The sequence below is a fragment of the Cyprinus carpio genome, chromosome B3 (assembly GCF_018340385.1).
Source record: "Cyprinus carpio isolate SPL01 chromosome B3, ASM1834038v1, whole genome shotgun sequence".
NCBI classification, from domain to species: Eukaryota; Metazoa; Chordata; class Actinopteri; order Cypriniformes; family Cyprinidae; genus Cyprinus; species Cyprinus carpio.
In genome coordinates this window covers 8500430-8520858 of record NC_056599.1, presented here as the reverse complement: position 1 = coordinate 8520858, position 20429 = coordinate 8500430, and the positions used below count along the sequence as shown (strand labels likewise).

At 36.6% G+C, this 20429-nt stretch overlaps 2 protein-coding genes across 3 annotated transcripts; both read right to left on the bottom strand.

The window, feature by feature from the left end:
• Positions 1-10358, bottom strand: LOC109080813 (ADP-ribosylation factor-binding protein GGA3-like). Of its 2 annotated transcripts, none has more exons than XM_042719525.1 (16): positions 10080-10358; positions 9173-9257; positions 9026-9101; positions 8844-8938; positions 8015-8312; positions 7827-7907; positions 7119-7256; positions 5366-5447; positions 5172-5288; positions 4816-5070; positions 4039-4112; positions 3800-3951; positions 3329-3612; positions 2408-2577; positions 2116-2226; positions 1-1938 (listed from the first exon to the last, which is right to left on the bottom strand). In XM_042719525.1, exons 1-16 carry the CDS (start codon positions 10126-10128, stop codon positions 1828-1830), a joined length of 2178 nt encoding a protein of 725 aa, XP_042575459.1. In that variant the 5' UTR covers positions 10129-10358; the 3' UTR covers positions 1-1827. The 2 variants fall into 2 exon arrangements, with proteins under 2 accessions (XP_042575459.1, XP_042575458.1); XM_042719524.1 differs by having other exon boundaries at positions 8844-8941; positions 9029-9101; positions 10080-10357.
• A 136-nt stretch (positions 10359-10494) lies between these two features.
• On the bottom strand, positions 10495-16773 carry LOC109080812 (sterile alpha motif domain-containing protein 9-like). Its single transcript, XM_042719518.1, has 2 exons — positions 16343-16773; positions 10495-16123 (listed from the first exon to the last, which is right to left on the bottom strand). Exon 2 carries the CDS (start codon positions 16117-16119, stop codon positions 11710-11712), a length of 4410 nt encoding a protein of 1469 aa, XP_042575452.1. The 5' UTR covers positions 16120-16123; positions 16343-16773; the 3' UTR covers positions 10495-11709.
• Between the last annotated feature and the right edge of the window lie 3656 nt (positions 16774-20429).

Genomic DNA, 20429 nt, shown 5'->3' with positions numbered 1-20429 from the left:
TTGGATTTGAGACTTTAGTCTTTGCAACTTCACAGATCTTCTTTATTCACCAAGAGCTTGTAACACTCCAAAGAGAAAGGAAAACTTGAAATCGCATCATATGACTCCTTTAAATAAAATGCTCACTTGCTCCGCTACAGCGCTTAAAAGAATCCAATCAAGCGAAACGCTCATAGGACTGACTGATGATGCCTCCACATAACTAACAACACACATCCAATCTGACTGACTTATGAAGAACTCGTATTCAAATGCAATTCATCCTCCATCAAGATCTTGGTTGCATAACCTGCGGGTAAACACACTATGTAAATATGTCACAATTAAATAAACAAATATAATATTTTCAATAAAGGCTGTTGGCTCTCTGAGACAGACTGTAATGCTGAAACGTCCAAGGGTCCCTATAACAGCAATAAAAAACAAAAAACAAACAGTGCTGAACTATAACACAGGCAGATAAAAACTCAACATAGACAACATAATGCTACTCTGACGTTATGTGTGTAATCTCACAGCGTGCTCCATGTAAACACATTTGACGGCAGGTACATTCGTTCTGACGCTTCATGACTTCAAGAGTTGAAGTTTGCATGAAATAAATCGTCTAGCTCTAGAAACAGCAAAGTTCAAATGCTTGTTGAGAAGAGCGCGAGAACACCTAGAACTGTCTGAACAGAGTGAAATCACGGTTTAATACTCTCCACGGACAGCAGCGAGGTCACGTGACACCATCAGGATCAGCTCGGCTTCTGAGTTTACCACTATTTACCACAGTTTACGTCAAAATACCACAGTTACTACAGTGCTTGAAAAAGGTCAATTTTGTTTAATTTTTCAACAAGTAGACAATGAAAAGAGCTGCTCACCTAATTATATTTTTGCAACAGTTACCAAACTTCAGACATGTTTAGAGCAGTTTACAACTCTAGTTTCATTTTTTTCCCCCTAAATAAACATGACACCTATAAACTGAATAAACTTCTCTCTCTCTCTCTCGCTCTCTCTCTATATATATATAATATAATAACTAAATAAAATACCACAATTGGTTACAAGGTTGTTAAAGTTGACTAAAACTTACATCTTAAAAACATTTTACTTTTTTCTTTTACATTTTGTTAGTTGAAAAAAATTAAAAACATTTTACTTAGCTAAGTGTCATACATTTTTCATTTTCGTTTAACTTAATGAACTAAAGTAGCTAAAAAAGTGAAATACAAATAATAAAAACTATATACATATATGAAAAAAACATTAAGTAATAAAAATGACAAAAAAACAGCAAAAACTAGTTACTAAAACTGTAAATGAAAACAAAATACAAAAATAAAACTATTTTAAAAACAACTATTATAGTATCTCAATGATACTAAAATATCACTGGTAAAAGTCTTTAAATTTAGCCTAAATTAATACATAAATCATTCAGTCAAGTTTGTTGTATTAAACTTCTTTCACATAAATTAATAATTTTTTTAAATAAAATTTTCTAATAACTTTGTACTCTATTTGTTGAAAGTGCCAGTTATTCTTGTTTTACTATGGTATTTTGACAGAAACTATGATTTCCATAAACCTCTGTATTGGCAGCACACAAAAGATCAATCTCTGAAGCACGCGCTTCTGCTTCTGACCATCATGTGTGTCACTGACATCGTGTTATTGTATTAATATCCAGCTTGAATTTTCGCGTAAAACATCAAGCATCAAATGCTGCTTCACAAGGCTACAGTAAAACACTGATTGAAAATAAATAAACAGCACAAATGAATGACAATACTTGGGAATGAACACTAAAGAGTTCGAGCAGGTAAAGGGAGAGATCTACAGGGAGCCCCATCTGTCCGCTGGAGGAAACTGATCCAGCTCTCGGACCTCCGAATACTGACGCTCTCCCAGAAGATACGCCAGCTTATAGCGCAAACGCACACGCTCCTGAAACACACACGCAACACTGGTAAACCTTTATGATGAGCAGAATCAAAGTGTTGTGTTGTTTTTTCTTTTTAAAAAGTATTTTCAAAAAAAATAAATAAATACATTTTATTCGATTTTGTATTTTATACAAGTTTTTTCTAATAAAAGAAGTATTAGAAGTGTGTGAGCTCCTACCTTGAGAGGGTTGGCGAGCAGCATGACCTGAGTGATGGATGCGGGGGGCAGGATGGGGTTAAAGGGCGCGATCTCTGTACCTGATGGAGGCTGAAGCTTCACTCCCATAGACTGCCACAAACACAACACAATACCAGAGTCATCAAACATGTTCCAAGAAATCTCATTTCACATTTTATATTAAAATGAATGTTGTGAATTGGTTCAGCTGAAACATTAAAGTACTGATTCAAATGAACGATTCATGTAAAATCTCTGTGTAAATCTGTGTTGGCAGTGGAGGAGGTCGTACCTTGGGCACAGCTGCTTGCAGCACTATGTTTCGCACGGGTAACGGCGCCGTGTTGAGCAACGACACCACCATGACCAGGACGTCCGGGCGACCCGGCGGACAGTCCATCGCAAAGTGCATAAGAACACGGACTCCGTCCTTATCGTACACCGTCACAGGTAAGACTTTACCTGAGGACACGAGCAGAAACACTGAGTTACAGCTCAGCAACTAAAACAGTTAAACAGGTAAGCTGCAGGATCACTTGGAAACCTTGGCTGTCAGGCTATTTAAAAAGTCACATTTCACCCACAAAATCAAAAGGAAAAAAAATTTAAGGAAATTATATTTATAATAATTTTATTATAAAACTTGTATAATATAAAGAAATAATATACAATATAAAGAAGAAACAATCATCAAGCCTTTAATATAAATTATATAAATTATAATATAGTATAAATTATATTATAGGATTTTTAATTCAATTTTAATTTTGAACTGTAAAGCACAAAGCCTTTCTGGGTCACATTTCAGACCAAAGAAATTCATTTTAAAAAGGAAGAAATAATAAATAATATATTTTATAACATTTTATATAATATATTTATAATAAAAATAATTATATACCTATAATAATCTTTTTATATATTTTGTATATTTAATTTTTCACAATGAAAATTAAGCCTATAATATAAATACCAACAAAGGATAATTAAGATTTTAATTATTTATAACTGTACTAACATTTTGACATTATTTTCAAGCACATTTATTTTTATTTTATTATATTTTTGTGTTTATTGCCCTCCAATTATTTTGAGCTTCACGTCCTTTTAGTGTAATCAGTTCATCAATTGAAAATGAAATACTGAATCATTTCAGATCAACTGTATTAGGTCACTCATCAGACTTGTTCAGACTGATGCTGCGGTCACTCACTGGGTCTGATGGACTCAAGCGGGACGTACAGGTTGGACAAGCTGGGCTCTGAGCTCCGCGCCGGGCTGCTCTGAAGCGAGTGAGATGGAGATGAGAAGGGCTGAAAGAAAGGGCTGCCCGGAGCTGAGCCGCCCGCCACCGCCTGAGCCCGGGCCACAGCGGGCGAACCAGGCCCCGCTGCACTCATAAACGGGTTAGTGGACTGAAGAGGGGCGGCTGTGGAGCCCATTACACCTCCAGAAATACCAAAAGTACCTCCAGCGATGCCAGTCAGACCAGAAACACTATTGAGAGACAGAATAAAATCTCATTTATATATTCAAATAAGCGGTCTACATAGGCAGCAGCCTTCTAAAGGAGCTTTGTAACATGACGGACCCTCATAAGTGACTGATAAGAAACGCTCTGCATGTGCAAACCACATTAGGTTGGTTTGAGGTGCTGTTTTCATCAGGAAGAGCAGAACTGTACCTCTTTCCACCTCCAAAGTCCAGCATGGAGAGATCCTGCAGCCCCTGACTGACAGCCGGTGTGTGTGAGGTCTGCGCAGGTGTGTGTGTTGTCGGAAAGATGGCACTCGGAGCTGAGATGCTCCCAAACAGGTCCAGGTCCGGATCAGGAGCCTGACACCAAGAGACCAACCAAAAAAAAGAGAGATTCAGTCATCTCTCTGTTAACGTCTGTAAGTCCAATGGTTTTGTGTGTTCTACCTGTAAGGACGTCCACTGACCAGACAGTTCATCCAACTTCAGTCTGTTCGGCACAGAGGGAGGATCATTCAGTCCTGAGAGTAAGATAACATTTATGCATGTTATATTGCATATAAACTAATAAAATAAATAGTAAAGTCATGAAAACTATGGAAGAATATTTAAATATTATTATCATTATTATATCAATTATATAATAATTAATTTTATTTTAATGAACCTTGTTTTCAAATCTTTATGTACTCTTTAATAGCAATAATAATTGTAATTTATTATTTTATTTTTATTAAAATATATATTGTTAATAAAAATAACATTTCATACTTGTGAACTTATTAATAATATGACATTTTATTATATCAATCATACATTTTTATTTACTGATCATCGTTTTAAAAATGTTAATACTACTACTACTAGTAATAATTTTTATTATTATTAACATAAAAGCTTTCAAACTGTTTTAAAAACATTAATAATAATAATAATAATTATTATTATTATTTCCTAAGTATTGTTTATGCTAAATAACAATTATATTGTATTTTATATAATCAAAAATTTTACATTTTCAAAAACATTAATGTTAATAAAAATCATTATTTTATTAATATTATTTATTTATTTAATAAGCATGGTATATTACTGTCGATGCCATTTTATAAAAAGGCTTTACAGTGATTGACACATTTATGTGTGGTACTATGTGACCTCTCATAGCCTATTTCTATGGTATGCATCACCAGACAGTGTCACAATTCAAAAGAGATTTATTACCGAGAGACAAGAGTTCATCGTCCAGCAGGGAGAGGGAGGTCTGCTGCTCAGGCGGTTTGTGACTGGGGCTGCTCGTCTGACTGCCGTGACCGGCGGCCAATCGGCGTGGAGGAGGTGGCAGCACGGGGATGGGCGAGGCCGTGGGATTGGCTGACGGGACCTGAGGAGGAAGAGGAGGAGGAGGAACGACGGTAGGGGGAGAGGAAGGTTCATCCAATCCAGCCAGATCAATCAATGTGCCCGTGGTCTCACATCCTGAGAAAACAAGAAACATCATGAAGAAAATATGATGTATTGGATTATCAAAATATTGCTGCTGAGGGAAGATCTACAGATGATCCCTGAAGTGATGTCACCTTCACTAGCAGCCTGTCTGAGATCTTCACCCTCGCCGTCATCCGCCTGTCCTTCTACGATTCGTTTATAAGAGCTGATTACTCGGGACAGATCATCGTTTGCCTTGAGAATGTCCCCTACAGGAAGTAGAAAAATGCTAAACATTTCAAATACACAATCCTCTGAAAGTAAAGTAGAGCATCATGTCGTTTACCCAAACTGGAGTCGTTGTCCTCCGCCTCGGTGGCCAGTTTGAATGCGGTGCGTCGTAGTTTATCACAGCGCTCATACAGCTCCTGAACATACACATCAGGTCACATGTGAGTGCTGTTGTCATGGTTACATCAAGTTAATTATACAATCTCTAACCCTTTATTTACACTGCACACATCTGTGGTGCGTTACAGCTCCAACAAGATTTTGTTTCGTCCTCCACGTGGTGTCAACTCACACCAGGAGCATTTCAAAGGCAAATGCGTTTCCGAAACCATGAGATTTGCCTGTCCAGCATTGTTTTTCTTGATTTTTCATGTTTTGTTTCTTGATTTTTGGGGTTCTACCATGGGTAAATTGGCTAAATGGTTTTGTTTTGTCCAGTTTAATTGTTTATTGTTGTGTTTATTGCAATTTTCTGCTTTATTGTGCTGTAGCCTACATACAAAGTCAATACACTTCCATTATGAGTGACAAGGATTAAAGATTTGTAGCTGTGTTTTAGTCTGCACAGGCTGTTTATTTTGTATTTGAGCTGTGCTGAGGTTTCTTGGATGTGGCATCTGTTAAAAATAGACTAGGCGCCTATCTTTAGCGAAGCAGTGTGGAGAGCCACTTCTGGGATGCTTCTGAAACGTGCCGCGGCGCGGCTGGTATAAACACAAGCAATGACATCAGCTCCAGTGGCCATGTCAGAGCTGTAACACACCGCAGACGTGTGCCGTTTAAATAAGGTGTTATAGTACAGACAGGAAACAGCTGTAATGATACAATACAGAACTTCTGTAACCTGAAGTGTACAAGTGAAATAAGGCATTTGACAGTAACGAAAAACTGATGAATTACTCAAGTTTGGGACTGGTAACCAGAAGTTGCAGGTTTGATTTCAGCTGCTGGGTTAAAGGGACAGTTCACCTAATTAAAAAAAAAGTTCTGTCTTCTGTTTATTTTGAAGAATTTTAGTAACCAAACAGTTCACAGTATCCATTGACTTCCATAGTACGGAAAAAAACACTATGGAAGTCAATGGCTACCATCAACTGTTTGGCTACCAACATACTTGGATCAACTTGAGGGTGAGTAAAATATTTTTTGGGTGAACTATCTCTTTAAGTTCAGAATGACATGAAGTGCACTAACCACAGGCACAGTCCCAGGAAAGTAAACTGTGGTAAAATGTAAACCCTTGAAAATGAACTAAATTTTGAGGTTTTTAAATGGTTAGAGTTGGTTTAGGTGGGTGATCAGCTGGGAAACCAGCCAGCAGGGCTGAGGCAGACCTAGTAGACCAGCTTGGTGTAACTGGTTAGAGCTACTAAACCAGCGGTTCTCAACCAGGCAGCCAGTTGAGGGTTGAGGATGCAGTATTTAAAGTAGTGAATTATTAATGATATGTTAAAACAATCTAAATAAAAATGCTAAAAACAAAAACACAATGTCAAGACATAAACCGAAATCATTTTTTTTTTCCCACACTGACTATTGTTTGTATTGAAGAAAATACAGTTCTTTAAACTTAATACTACCAGTTTCTATTAATAAATACTATTAATAAGTTAAAAACAAGCAGCTTTGTCATAATTACAGCAGAAACACTTGAAATAGGGCTAAGCTGGTGGAGATTTATGATCAAACTAGTTTCCCGCAACAAACTAACTTAACCACCTGATGCTTAGAAACTTAAGTGCCATTTCTTTAAACTTTCTTGGTGTGCACATTTTATAAACATTGATTGTTGTCAGGTATGATCTCACCTTGATGAGCTCGCGGTCAGCGTCTGACGATCGGTCCCTGTCGTAATGACTCAGCATTTCGCTCAGGAGCTTGACGTTGTTGTTCACTTCCTCCAGAGTATTGTTGCGTTTGGCTATTTTCTGCACTCGGGCCTCGTCCTGCATGCACAACACAGATTCAGTCTGTCACATCAATTATGCCACACCTGATCCAGAATCAGTATGTGTAAATCAGAAAAAATATTGAAAATATGATCAAGAGGTCTGACATTAATACAGTTTATACAAACAGCACCACAGATGCAACCACCCTTGAACCATTAGGGTCAACATGAAATCAGATGTGACTATTTAGCTACTTTATAAGTAAATGTCTTGTTTTGTAAACCAGACATTTATTAAGGAATAAAGAAATATTATTTTGTTCAAATGCATTATTTTAAATATATATATATATATATATATATATATATATATATATATATATATATATATATATATATATATATATATATATATATATATATATATTTAATAATATAGTTATTTTTTTATTTATTCCCTTATATTCCTTTAAAGACTTTAATTTTCATGCAATTCTTTAATTGCATTTTATGTTTCAATATAGTAAAAAACGAAACGCTGTTATATGTTGAGTTTAAATGGGAGCTCTTCATCCATCTTTAAATATCAGATCAACATCCTGATCACGTCTTAAGATCCTCTCACCTCCTTCACCATGTTTTTGATGAGTCTGTTCGCCTCCTGAAGATCTTCCGGGTTTTTACTCCTCAGAAGTTCAGCCAACAACTGCAATCAAATCACAGAACAACACATTTTCTTAGTTACATAAAAGGAAAACACATTGAGTTAAGCCTCCAAATCGCATATTTAAATGATGCCATCAGGTGTCTCACCTTCCCCATGTCCTCATTGTCAAACACTGGGTTTTTGGGCCGTGTCGGAGGGGACGGGATCAGGGATTTGTCCACTGTCAGCTCTGGGTCCGACTTCACAAGTCCTAAAGAAAACACATCGATCAGACAGCCGCTCATGACAGACCAGAGAAAGTTCTCTCGTAACATCTCACCCTGTCTCTTGAGCGTCTGGTACGCGTCTGCTATCTTGGCCTCATTGGGAAACACCACCGTCCAGCTGTACAACATCTCAATGATCTTATTCTTCACCTTGTCAGAAACACTGTCCCCCATATACGAAGCACAAAGTTTTTAAACATATTAGTCAATTATGTCTATAAAGCACACATAAATGAATCCTAAAATGAGAAACAAGATCACATTTTTGCACTTCTGGCTCCATCGTCTTGAATTCAGTCATTCTGGTTAATAATCACACTCTTGCAAACTATTCTAACTAGAAAACTTTCATAGAAAATGTATTTAAATAAAGACTGAAAGAGTTTAACTTAATGGTGGTGATGTTGAAGTTGTGCAATCATGGTGTAGTTCGTTTATAGCCTACGTTTAGCTTTTGTACTTTTAATGATTGTATTTAGGCTTAAAAATTCAGAAAAGTTGTGATAATTTGTTATGATTATCATGATGAACAAGATGTGCAAGAATCATGAAGTTTTGGTGGCCACAGAGTTTATTTTCTGCAATAATCCAAAAGCCAATGAATAAAAAATGAAGATCTCGTTGGCTTTCTGTTGAGGGAACAAGGGTGATGCTAACTTATGTGCCAGCCTACAAAAATACAAAAGTCATAACAGAAAAACCACTAACCTTGGGTGAAACCACTTTAATCAGCTCATTTAAAAACCTATATCTGGATATTTCGTTGTGAAATCTTCGCCCACAGTTCTTCATACAAGCCTCTAGTACTTCAGAGACACAAAACCATCAAACATCACATCATGTAAACATTATACCATCTGTAAAGAAACTCATAATAAAGCAGCAATCCCTCACCGTCAGAGCTTGAAGGGCTTCCCATTCCTGAGAATGGATTTTGTGAACCAGGAGTCTCACAGCTATCTGAGGACTACAAACACAGTTAGAGAAGAGAATCCTGTAGTTTTCAGTCATGTTGGATTACAGATGCTTATTGCTTACCCTTCCAACTCCTTATTGATCTGGTCACAAAACCCGATTATGTATTCCCAGTCCTCCTGCCGGTTGGTCGGGTGTGTGGCTTTGTCTGTGGAGGACACACACCATCGTAAGCACCAAACAATCGGCCCCGTTGAGCTCTGTGTCTGTGATACACTGGCACAACAGTGCGAGGGCCAGTCACAGGGATGCATATCAATATTTCCATCAGAGATTTTAAGAAAAATATTAAGAAAATAAAGAAGTTGTCCTTTACAAAAACCGCTGTGTATGTATAATGCTAGCATACTCGTGCAATTTTATTTATATGCTATGCTTATTGTGCATGTCCAAAAAAAAAAAAAAAAAATCTTTGTATTATGATGTTTAGACAGCCTGGATAAAATCATTTAAATAATTTAAATTGCTAATAAGTAATGAATTAGTAATTGCTGCTGTAAATCCTGAAGCTCTGGGTCTGAACCCATCCATGAAGTCCTTTAATCTGGACTCATAATCGCCAGATCTGACGGTCAAAATGCACTCTGAGTCTCTGAATTTATAAATCATACTATAGGGAAGGCATGGCTCATGAATATTAATTATGAGACGTGACGTTCGTATTCTAGGTATATGTGATTGGCTGGAAGGCAGACACTGGCGAATTAACGAATCCTACTATGGTGAAGTCTTGGCTCTTTGACATTATTTATGCGTCATAATTGCACGCCCAGAGAAGGTTACCAGGCAACGTCAATATGAGAAGATTAATATTCATGAGCAGACCTTCACTATAGTATGATTCGAAATTCCGCTGGAACAAGCTGAACTAGAACGTCACACGCGTCGGTATTAATGCATGCATTGAAGACATAACACAGCAGTGTTGTTTACACCTATTATGAAATGCAAATGATAATAATGCACGTACTGAGCCAGGATTCCAGTGATTCTCCCTCCGGAAACGCCATGATCCTCATTTAACGCTTTGACTCCATAAATCCACACATTTCCTCCTTAAATACCACAGACATTCGTCAAATTAAATTGACTATATTGAAAGAAAACATCATCTGTTCCATCCGAGCTTGTATGCAGCGGCAAAATACTGCTTTATTTATATTTTAAAGGAATAGTGCACCAGCCGGCAGTATCATCAGCTGCCTGTATAGGTCCTTGATTTAGACGCCTCTGTTGGTGATTACAAAATAAAAGTCACTAGCGGGACGAGTCTTGTAGGATTACAAAATAAAAGTTAAACTAAAATCTTTAAAGTGCTGTTGTTGTTTCAAAGGAACGACTTGAAACGAAGAGAAGAGAATTCTTGCAAAAAAAAAAAACTGTTCTAACAAAGGAGTTGGACTATTATTTTATTCAGTTATTTTATATACAGTAAGATATCTTAGTTGTAGTAAATATTCTGGTAATATAAATTTATAGACTTTCATGCGACAGTAGATGAGAAAACAAACATTTTAACTAATTTGCAGTATATCTACCGTGGATTTTACGTATCCAGCATGGATTGTAAGGCAGACATTTCTGTAAAGTTGTTTTGAAATGATTCTGAAAAGCAATATACACATATTAAGACTTGACATGAATAGATGCAGCACATGAGCAGGGAAAGGAAGTGAAGGTATATAAGTGTATTAAATAACCTTTGCTTTAAAAGATATATATTTAACAAATGTTATGATCACAAGCAAAAGGAATGGACTATTCTTAACAGTGCCTTGTGACCTTGAAGACCTTGAATGCAGACATTTACTGTAATATACTTAGTTCTTTGTCCCAGCTACAGAAAAACCTGCTGCCTTGCAGAGTTGCAAAATGAGGCTTATTAAGAAACAAATGCACACTGTAAGAAAATAATAATAATCAGTAGAAAAACAGATAATGTCCTGGCAGAAAATTACCTGTACCTCCGTTAAGTTTACAAACATTTCCTTCAACCCTGAAGCACAACACAATGCAAAGCATCATTCAAAATACATGCAAAACAGCTGTGAAAAAATCAATATGGAAAGTTCCCTTCAGATTAACATGAAACATTGGACCCTATTATTATTAAAGTATAAATTAAATAAAAATAGAAGTCAAATCTAAAGAATATGTGATATATGAATAAATGTATATGAATATATCGATATATGGCTAAAATCCAGTAAGAAAAATGCATATAAAGAAAAACAAATGAACTCAAGTACAACACAGGTGCATGTTTGCCCTCTGGATGTCAGTGTATTGCTGGCACTGGCCAGACTCGCCTCTCACATAGTGCTGTCACACCCTTTTATGAAGTTCACATCAAACACAATTAGACTAAACTATTTTAGCTAAAACAAAGTAGCTACAAAAACATGCAACGTTAATGATTAAAAAATTGATTGAGTGATGTAAGATATAATAATGAGGCAAATAAAAAAAAGTTCATGTTGGCTTTGGTCCATGAACTCCTTTGACTTGAGTGTCTTAGTTTTAAACTGGACATCTATAAAGTTTTCTCATTCTTGTTTCTCCGGTCATCAGTCAGATCCATTAAATCAGGCTTGTGAACCTTATGACTCAAAGTCTATGTCAAGTGCAACTGGTCCATTCATTGAGAATCCGATGAAGAATGATACTCTTTTGCTAGATTCTTTAGGTAACTGGCTTCTGAACATTGGATCGACCTTCACATCTGCAGCACTAATAAAACCACCACAAATTTTACCAGAAGCTCTGTAAAGTTTCTCACAGTCTCTCACTCGCTCCCACATTTTTTCATCATCCCATTTAGTTGAGATATTCTGCTCAGATCCTAAACAGCTGTTTATATCCCTATGAGAAATCAGGCCACCGTAACCTTCGTCCTTCCCTAAGTAAAAATGGACAGCTGCTCTCTTTCCATTAGACACAGGTCTCAGGTCTTTTAAGTATGACAGCTTCATTTGTGACACAAAAGGTGGTAGTGTACAGTCCTCCTCTTGCCGTAACAATAACACTGTGATGTAGTGCAATGGCAGGATCTCACTGAAGGGTATGGGGTGGTCAATTATTTGATGTAGTAAGTTGCAAAGGTCTTGGTACGGCATGATATACTGAGATTCAGGGTTAATGTTGGCCAGAATTACATTGGCATAGATGAAGTTGATAATGTCCATCAAGTGTCTGGCCTCTTTCCACTTCAGAATAAAATCGTACTGCTGGATGATCTCTTCAAGAGTTGATGCCGAGTCTCCCTTATATAAATATTCCAGAAGGCCAGTATAGGAATCACCCTTGTTCCTCTCCAGACATTGGCGCGTCCGCTCAGTTTTAACAATGAGGTTCATGTGCTCATTGTTGACCAGCTCACTCCAATTTATTTTACAAAAGAGATCAATATACTGTTGAAAGTACCTGGAAACCTTGGGCTTTGTCAGCTCTTTTTGTTTGTCTTTCTCTGCAAAAAAGGGCACTAAATTGACAAAAAAATTATTAAGAAAATGAAAATGATTCTTCATTGTGTCCTTTAGTTGAAGAAGATAGCTCTTATGCTTCTGCAATACTTGGTAATATTGCTCAAGGTCATCGTTCATCCTTGGCAGATCTTCAAAGCTAATTTTACCCGACAGGACTTGAGCAAGACAGTTAAACAGTGGTGTCTTTTGCAGTATTTGTATGACAATAGCTGCAGTTTGAAGTTCACCAAGATGGCCAGCAGTGTTGTAGGTATTATAATCCTTTAGTCTTTCCGACCGAGTTTTTGCCTCTTTGTTTGCAATTTGTTGTGTTTCTTTGCAAGCTTCTCCTGCAGACTTAGCCAATGTAAGATACTTTTCAAGACTTTCTGGCTTGATGGGATCATCTCTGTCTTTGTGAACCTCATGCTTGAGCTCACGTACAAGTACCTGTGACACTGTATCACATATGTATGAGTTGTCTTTTGAAAGACCTTTGGCCTTCTTCGCCCAAATCATGGCTGTGGTAAAGTCAGATTTTTTGATGTAATAGTACCTGGCGAGGAGCTGGAATATTACTGCATCTTTCCTGTAGCACTTTGCTGCATTCTGTAGAATAATTTCTTCCATCCCTGGCATCTCTTTCATTATATCTTGGATAAGAGGAGAAAAAAGTGAGTCTTCATCCTCAGCTGAATACTGTCTCCTCACCAGCATGTCGTGAACATCCTGCATTAATTTTTGTTTTCCCAGAGCATACTCATAAAATGAGTCTGTTGTGAGCAGAAGGTTAGTGATGTCTGCCTTTGTCACTTTGGAAGAAAAAGTTGAAAGTTCTTTCAAACAGTGTTGAGCTATGCTGTAGTGGATTACCCTCACACCTTCAAAGCTAACTTTGGAATTGACTGTGCATCTTGTCAAAAGAGTTGAAAACTGCTCAAATCCATCTTCGACCTTGCAGGGTTCAAAATCTGCTTTGGTTTGCAGACCAAGGAACTCTTCACATGTAGAGACTGACAGCAATGCATTCTTGCAGTAGACATGCAAGAGGACAAGAACAGCAAAAAGTTGAGCTTTTTTTTTTTCGAAGTTGAAACCCTTCAGGGTATTTTTCACAATACCCTGAATATACTTAGGTGAAAAGTTTTTCTTCAGAATCATGAAGCCATAAAATGTTTTAATGTTTGTGTTGGTCCTCTTAAACTCCTTTAGCTTTTCCTCAAACAGTTCCTGTTCCTTCTCAGATAAATTGTTTCCAATGAAAACTGCATCATCAGTCTGTTCACTAGATTCAGCTCTCATGCAGTTGACAATTATGACCTGTGGAGACATTGAATTTTTGTTTTGTTTCAACCATTCCTCCTCAATCTGAAATTGGAGTTTTTTTACATCAGAGATGTCTTGGAAATCATCGATCATGAGCAAAACGGGAAGTTGTGTGGGTTTCTCTTTTGTCTCATATGTTAGAAGCTGCACTATGTGTTCAGCTATGGTAGTATAATCATTTGTTGTGTCTTCCAGAACTGCACAACGGAATTTATCTTTGAGTGTCCATAAAACATGCATGGCTAGTGTAGTGCCACCACAGCCCGGAAGATGGAAGATGCTGAAAAACTCACACACTCTCTTCCGACTGCATATGTCTGGAATAATAGTATTGATTATGTAGTTAAATTTGTCTCGTTTAATAAATGGCATTGACCCAGGCTGTTCTGAGAAGTAAAAGTTCCACCAAGACACCTTCCCTCCCTTGTAAAATATCTCCTCATGTTTTTGTTTGTCCTCATTTCCTCCATCACATTGGTTCACACAAAGAATACTTAGCGTTTCTAAGGAGTCCTCTGTTTTCTTTGAGAGCACAACACTACTGCCACCACCACAAGGCACAAAGCGGCTTGATTTGCGATTCTCTGACCACAGACTAAGCACAGTGCCATTGACCTCAACAAAACTCAATTCATAAATGCATCTTGTTGAGATGTCAACTCCATATCTGCCCTCAATGATATCCTTCCAGTAGGTGTATGATGTTTCATTGTCAATGATGCATAAGATTTGGTTTCCTCCCTTGAGCTCTTGTAAAAACATATTGAAGGTCTCAAGCAAAGGGTCTTTTCCATCACTCACCTGACTTAACAGCAAGAAAATGGTGAGAAATTTCTTGTGAGGCAGCACATCTTTTCTGCACAGGAAAGAAACTACATCACGCACTGAAGATCCCTTCTCAATCGACCATTTGTCAGCATCAGATGGGTTTTCCTCATTAATACCTCCATTACAGAAAACCCAACTTGTATTTTTGGTCAGCTTTAACTTGCTTGCTATGTCTTCAACTGCACCTGTAATTTTATACTGAACTGGTAAGTGAATATTGGTTTTTCTTTCTTCAAACAGCTTATTCAAGCCATTCTCAGCAGATTCTGGATCAAAATCCAAAACAGCCACTGGATCCATGTGAAGAAGGAACCGCAGGTTTTCCAGCTGAACAGGATGGGACTTGTTAGCCACCACAATGTACCATGCAAAGTGTGACCTGTCCAAAGACTGGGTCCCTCCTGTTATCATCTCACACAGTTTAGAACCTTGCACGCTGTTTTTGACAACAGCTAAATGCTTTTCTTCAGCGTCCTTTCTTAGCTTGGACAACTGTGGCATGTCTTTGATATATTTCTCATATTCCTTCAAGGAATCAGATGTAATAAGATCCTTGCTGCTGCTGTCCTCTCGTATGAAAAAAGATGATTTCTTTCTTTCTGCAGTTGTGGGCTCTTGTATCTCATGTTCATTTTTATCTACCTTATAAGTGTTAAAGTAAAATTCTTGACAGACTATGGAGGATGGCTCGATGTCTACCTCAATAACACACTTTCCTGTGGATGTCATGTCAGCCTTGAGAACTTCAACAAATCGTGGTGGTTTTATACACCTCTTTGCTATTTTAATGGCCCTTTCTGATTTGAAATGTTTTACAATTGCATGTGACTGTTGTACATCAAACGTATCTGTGTTCTGAATACTAATGCCCAGAATTTGTCCATGTGGTTTGTCTGCCACTCCGAAATGAATGGTGCCATTTGTGCGACTATTCATACAAGCTGCTGCAAATCGAATTACCTCATATGTGTATTTTTTCATTCTATTCTCTTCTGTTGTGTTGATGAAGGCTTTGAATTCATGGCATGGTTGTATGTAGTCTTTAGGACCGGTTTCAGTTACATCTAGAATGCTGTTTTCTCTGTACCTTTGAGCAGCATTAAATCTATTGAAAGGGTAAGGCTTTAAGCTATAAGACTTAGTCACCATGTCAGTCTTTTGTTTCAGTATGTCTATGTTGTAAAGTATCAGTGCTTTTGCATTCATTGACAGGTGTAGTTCTGTGAGATTACACATCTTCAAGTGGAGAAGACCAGATCCATTAATTTTCTCATTATACAAAATATCTGCATCTTCTTTGTCCACTTTTATCTCGAGCAACCATTGTCTTACATAGTCTTTATTCCACTCTTTGATGTCCACTGGACGTTCAGATGACAGTGATTTCCTCATTATTCTAAGAGAAAAAGAGCATAAGCAAACAGGAACATAGTTTGGAGAAAAAAAAAACTGATGTATAATTAATAATTAATTAAGTATACTGTATACAGAAAGACTCTTAAAAATGTAGATTTGATAATGATAATGCTTTGTGTGTTAGTGTATAAACTAATGTATTTTTACAACAAATACTACAAATTATGTTATAAATGTTGACCTCTCTAGTGCTACTTACCTCTAAATGTCTTGAGGCTCCCATACTGGAATCAGAAACCCTTCAAATAAGAAACATGTAGAAATGGCATCAAAACACAGTGCATCATTGTAATATTGGGGAGACCAGAAATGGTTGTAACATGGGATTAGTTGAAACAGAGTCAGTTGAAATTAGCCAGAATGAAGAAACTTCTGGCATACATGACCATCACCTTGCTGAGACATTTTAAAGTTAAAAAGATGTAATACATTTCATTTAAAATTTGATCATGTTAAAGGAACACACCACTATTTTAGAAAATATGCTCATTTTCCAACTCCCCTACAGTTGAGTTTTACCGTTTTCAAATCCATTCAGCCAATCTTCAGGTCTGGCGGTACCACTTTTAGCTGTAGCTTAGCATAGATAAATGAATCTGATTAGACCGTTACCATCTCGCTCAAAAATGACCAACGAGTTTCTATATTTTTCCTATTTGACCCTTCTGTAGTTACATCGTGTACAACAGGAGATGGAAAATTTGCGATTTTCTAGGCTGATATGCATAGGAACTATACTCTCATTCCAACGTAATAATCAAGGAACTTTGCTGCCGTAAACATGGGTGCAGCAGGCACAGTGATATTACGCAGTGCCTGTGTGCAGTGCACTATGTAATATCATTGCACCTGCTTCACCCATGGTATTTTTTTTTTATTATCCCTCATATTCATTTTAATTTCCATGATATCATTACTTTATATGAAAATAAGCTTCCCCTTCCTTTCTTTTATACACACATGAATGTAGTGAGACAGAGAGAATGTGAGAGAAAGATAATTAGTGAAAATTGATGCTAGGTGCTAGTTGCCAGGGTTTGGCAAGTAACAAAATCTAATTTATTATTTATTATCTTCTACACCTACACCCACTACACCCACACACCAATGCCATTGTTGTGCCTGAAATTTGACTTCCTGCCAGATTACTACAAGACTGTTTAATACTTACTCCACCCCTACACCTACTCCGTAAAAATTCGGACATCTCTAACTCAAATGTTTTGGGTGATTTCTGAGTTTACACTTGTAGTTTGGTTCTTTCGGGTTCTTTTGGTCAGGACCAAAAAAATAAATAAATAAAAAAGACAATTGATGTATTCAACAAAATTGATCTCCTCCGCATCACCTTGGTGCCATTTTGGAGAATATCTGTTGCACCTATTGCTGTTCTGTGTCAGCTGCATCACACCAATATGCTGTTTCCGTTTAGATCAAAATCACAACAACCGAAAACAGATCTGGCGTGATGCAGCTGAGATATTCTCCAAAATGGCACTAGGGTGATGCAGAGGAGACAAATTGTTGAATAAAGTTTTTTTTTGTTTGATTTTTTCTTTTGCGCACAAAAAGTATTCTCATGGCTTCGTATAATTGTGGATGAACCACTGATGTCACATGGATTAATTCACAGATCTCCTTGCTACATTTCTGGAATTAGGAACATTTCAGTTGCATTGCTGTCTATGCAGGGTCAGACAACTCCAGAATCCATCAAAAATATCTTAAATTGTGTTCCGAAAATGAATGAAGGTCTTATGGAATTGAAACGACATGAGGGTGAGTAATTAATGACAGAATTTTCATTTTTGGGTGAACTAACCCCTTAAGGATACAAAACAAAAGGCATAAAGATATGGTTACAAACTGATTGGACCGTTTTTATGATGCATAATTTGTGAACTTTCTCTATTGTATATGTGAAGATCTACTGCAAGGAGACAACGGTTCCAACACATGTACAGAACAATAATGGGCAACATAGCTCATATGATGAGGAGTACCAAGTATGCTTGAGAATTCCGTCCTTTTTAGGGTCACTTACACGGTCTTTGGTCTGTGCTGCATTCTTATATCATTTGAAGCACACCAAAGTTAGTAGAGCCAAAGTTCTGTAGAGCCAATGGAAAAATTTATTTAATGGAAAAATCCATTAAAAATGGAAATACATGAAACAAAATCACTTTATTATTCATCAGTTCCAACACATTCTAAGATATTTGGTAAAAAAAAATACTTTATTTTACCTGAATTAAAAAAAATAATTTAAAACCCTTGGAGACATGGAAGTAGAATATGCAGGGGGCATGGGGGACATGTAACCTCCTCATGTTTAATAATACGTAAATTAATGATTAAATAACACGTATCATTCACCAGTGTGAATAAATCTAGTTTTAAATTCAAAGAGACAGGATAGTCTGTGCATAACCTGATATTTTTATTCATATCCAGAATGAGGCATTGTGAACATGAAGGAGCGCTCTACACTCTCATGCAGTGGACTGTATATTTCATTCATACTCGAAGCCTGAGGGTACTTTCGTACAGAAAGGCTGAAATGGATTCATAGGAGTAATAAATGATGACGTGCCAGGAAATCCCTAATATGGACAAAAGAATCCAGCTATCTATAAGCTGAATAAAAAGCAGAAACTTTTTGACTGGTGAAATGTGAAGACATTAAACACACGATTGTGACAATATATTGTTTATGGGTGTTTTTTTAGTCACCTCCAGGTAATAAAATATATGAATAATTCAGTGCTAATTGAACTAGCACCCATTACAGTACAGAAACTAGTCTGCCTTCTTCTGTGATAAAAATGTTATATAAACAAATCATAAAATTGTCATTAGGAAAAATATAAGAAAAATATTAGGCCTATAGAATAAAAATTACTGGTTATTGTCCAGCAGTGTGTTTCAATTTCTTAGTCAATTAAAGATAAGAAATAAGAGAAAAATAAAACTTGTGAATTAAAAAAAGGTATTAGTACATTTGACATTTCTGTCCCCCTCACTTTTGAAATGATGGCTACACTCCGGTTTGGAGAATAATGTCAGAGCTCAATACTCAGCATAACGTGTTAAAACCATAGACTTAGACTGTATAAAAACAGGGATGTAGTGTCCGTGACGTCCTATGATGAAGGATATCTGCCCTCCCTTGGGAATTATGTTTGTGTCGATCTTCAGCATTGTCTCCACTCACTCTCCAATGTATCCACATTTGAATCCAATATAGTAATGATTTTTCTCAGGCGCAGGTTGCACGTTTTTTTTATTCATTTATTATTTTATTTATTATTATTTTCTTTTTTGGTATTTCCGAGCCAATAATATATTTCAGCTGTAATTATGACAAAAATTATGAGAAAAGCCACTTCATCCATTTTGTTAGAACTTTCAAGAACCTTACGTTAAATAACAAATATTTTTGATTTGTTAATTTCTTAATTTTATGTATTTAGGTCATTAAGTGAAAAATATTTCTATGCATGCCTAGGTTCTGCGGAAATCTTAGTGCCGTGCTTCCAGTAGAATTCTCCAATAGCTAACTGGTAGTAGCAAACTCACTGTTGATCCCAATTATATGGATTATTAACTGAATAAACAGCATGCTTTTATGAAGAAATAGCTTATCATTTAATAAATCAACAGATTATTACTTGAGCTTCAACATGTTTGCCATTAAACATTACGTTTTGGATTCATCTGTTTTTAGAGTTGACATCAAGGCTGTAATGTGATTGGTTGTCAAGGCATACATAATCCAAGCTGGTCTTTATACTTTCTCCAGTGGTAGAGCATTGGACTGTGGTATTTCCCAATAATAAGATCTCTGATAGATTCCATTTGAAGATCTCTGGTCAGGTCATCACTACTATCAGTCGCATGTAAAACTTGTTAGCCAAAACCACTGCCAGGTGGGGCAAAGGCACAAACTAGTGCAAATTTGCATGAGGACTGGAACTGACACATTTTCATTTTATAAATGGAGATCAAATAATGAAATAACTTACAAGTAATATTAAAATATCATTATAAAAAGTATATTATTAGATGTTGTTTAAAAAAATCTAATTCAGAATTCCTCAGGAAAACAAACAATGAATGCACACAAATGTGTAATAATTAAATGGTATAACCAATTTTCTCACCCTTTATGTAAGGCTTGAAAAGTTGTAATTAAGTAAATTAGTTAAAAATGAACAGATAAATTAACTACAAACCATGTGACTTGAAATGCACAATGTAATGTACAATTGACTTGAAATGCACAA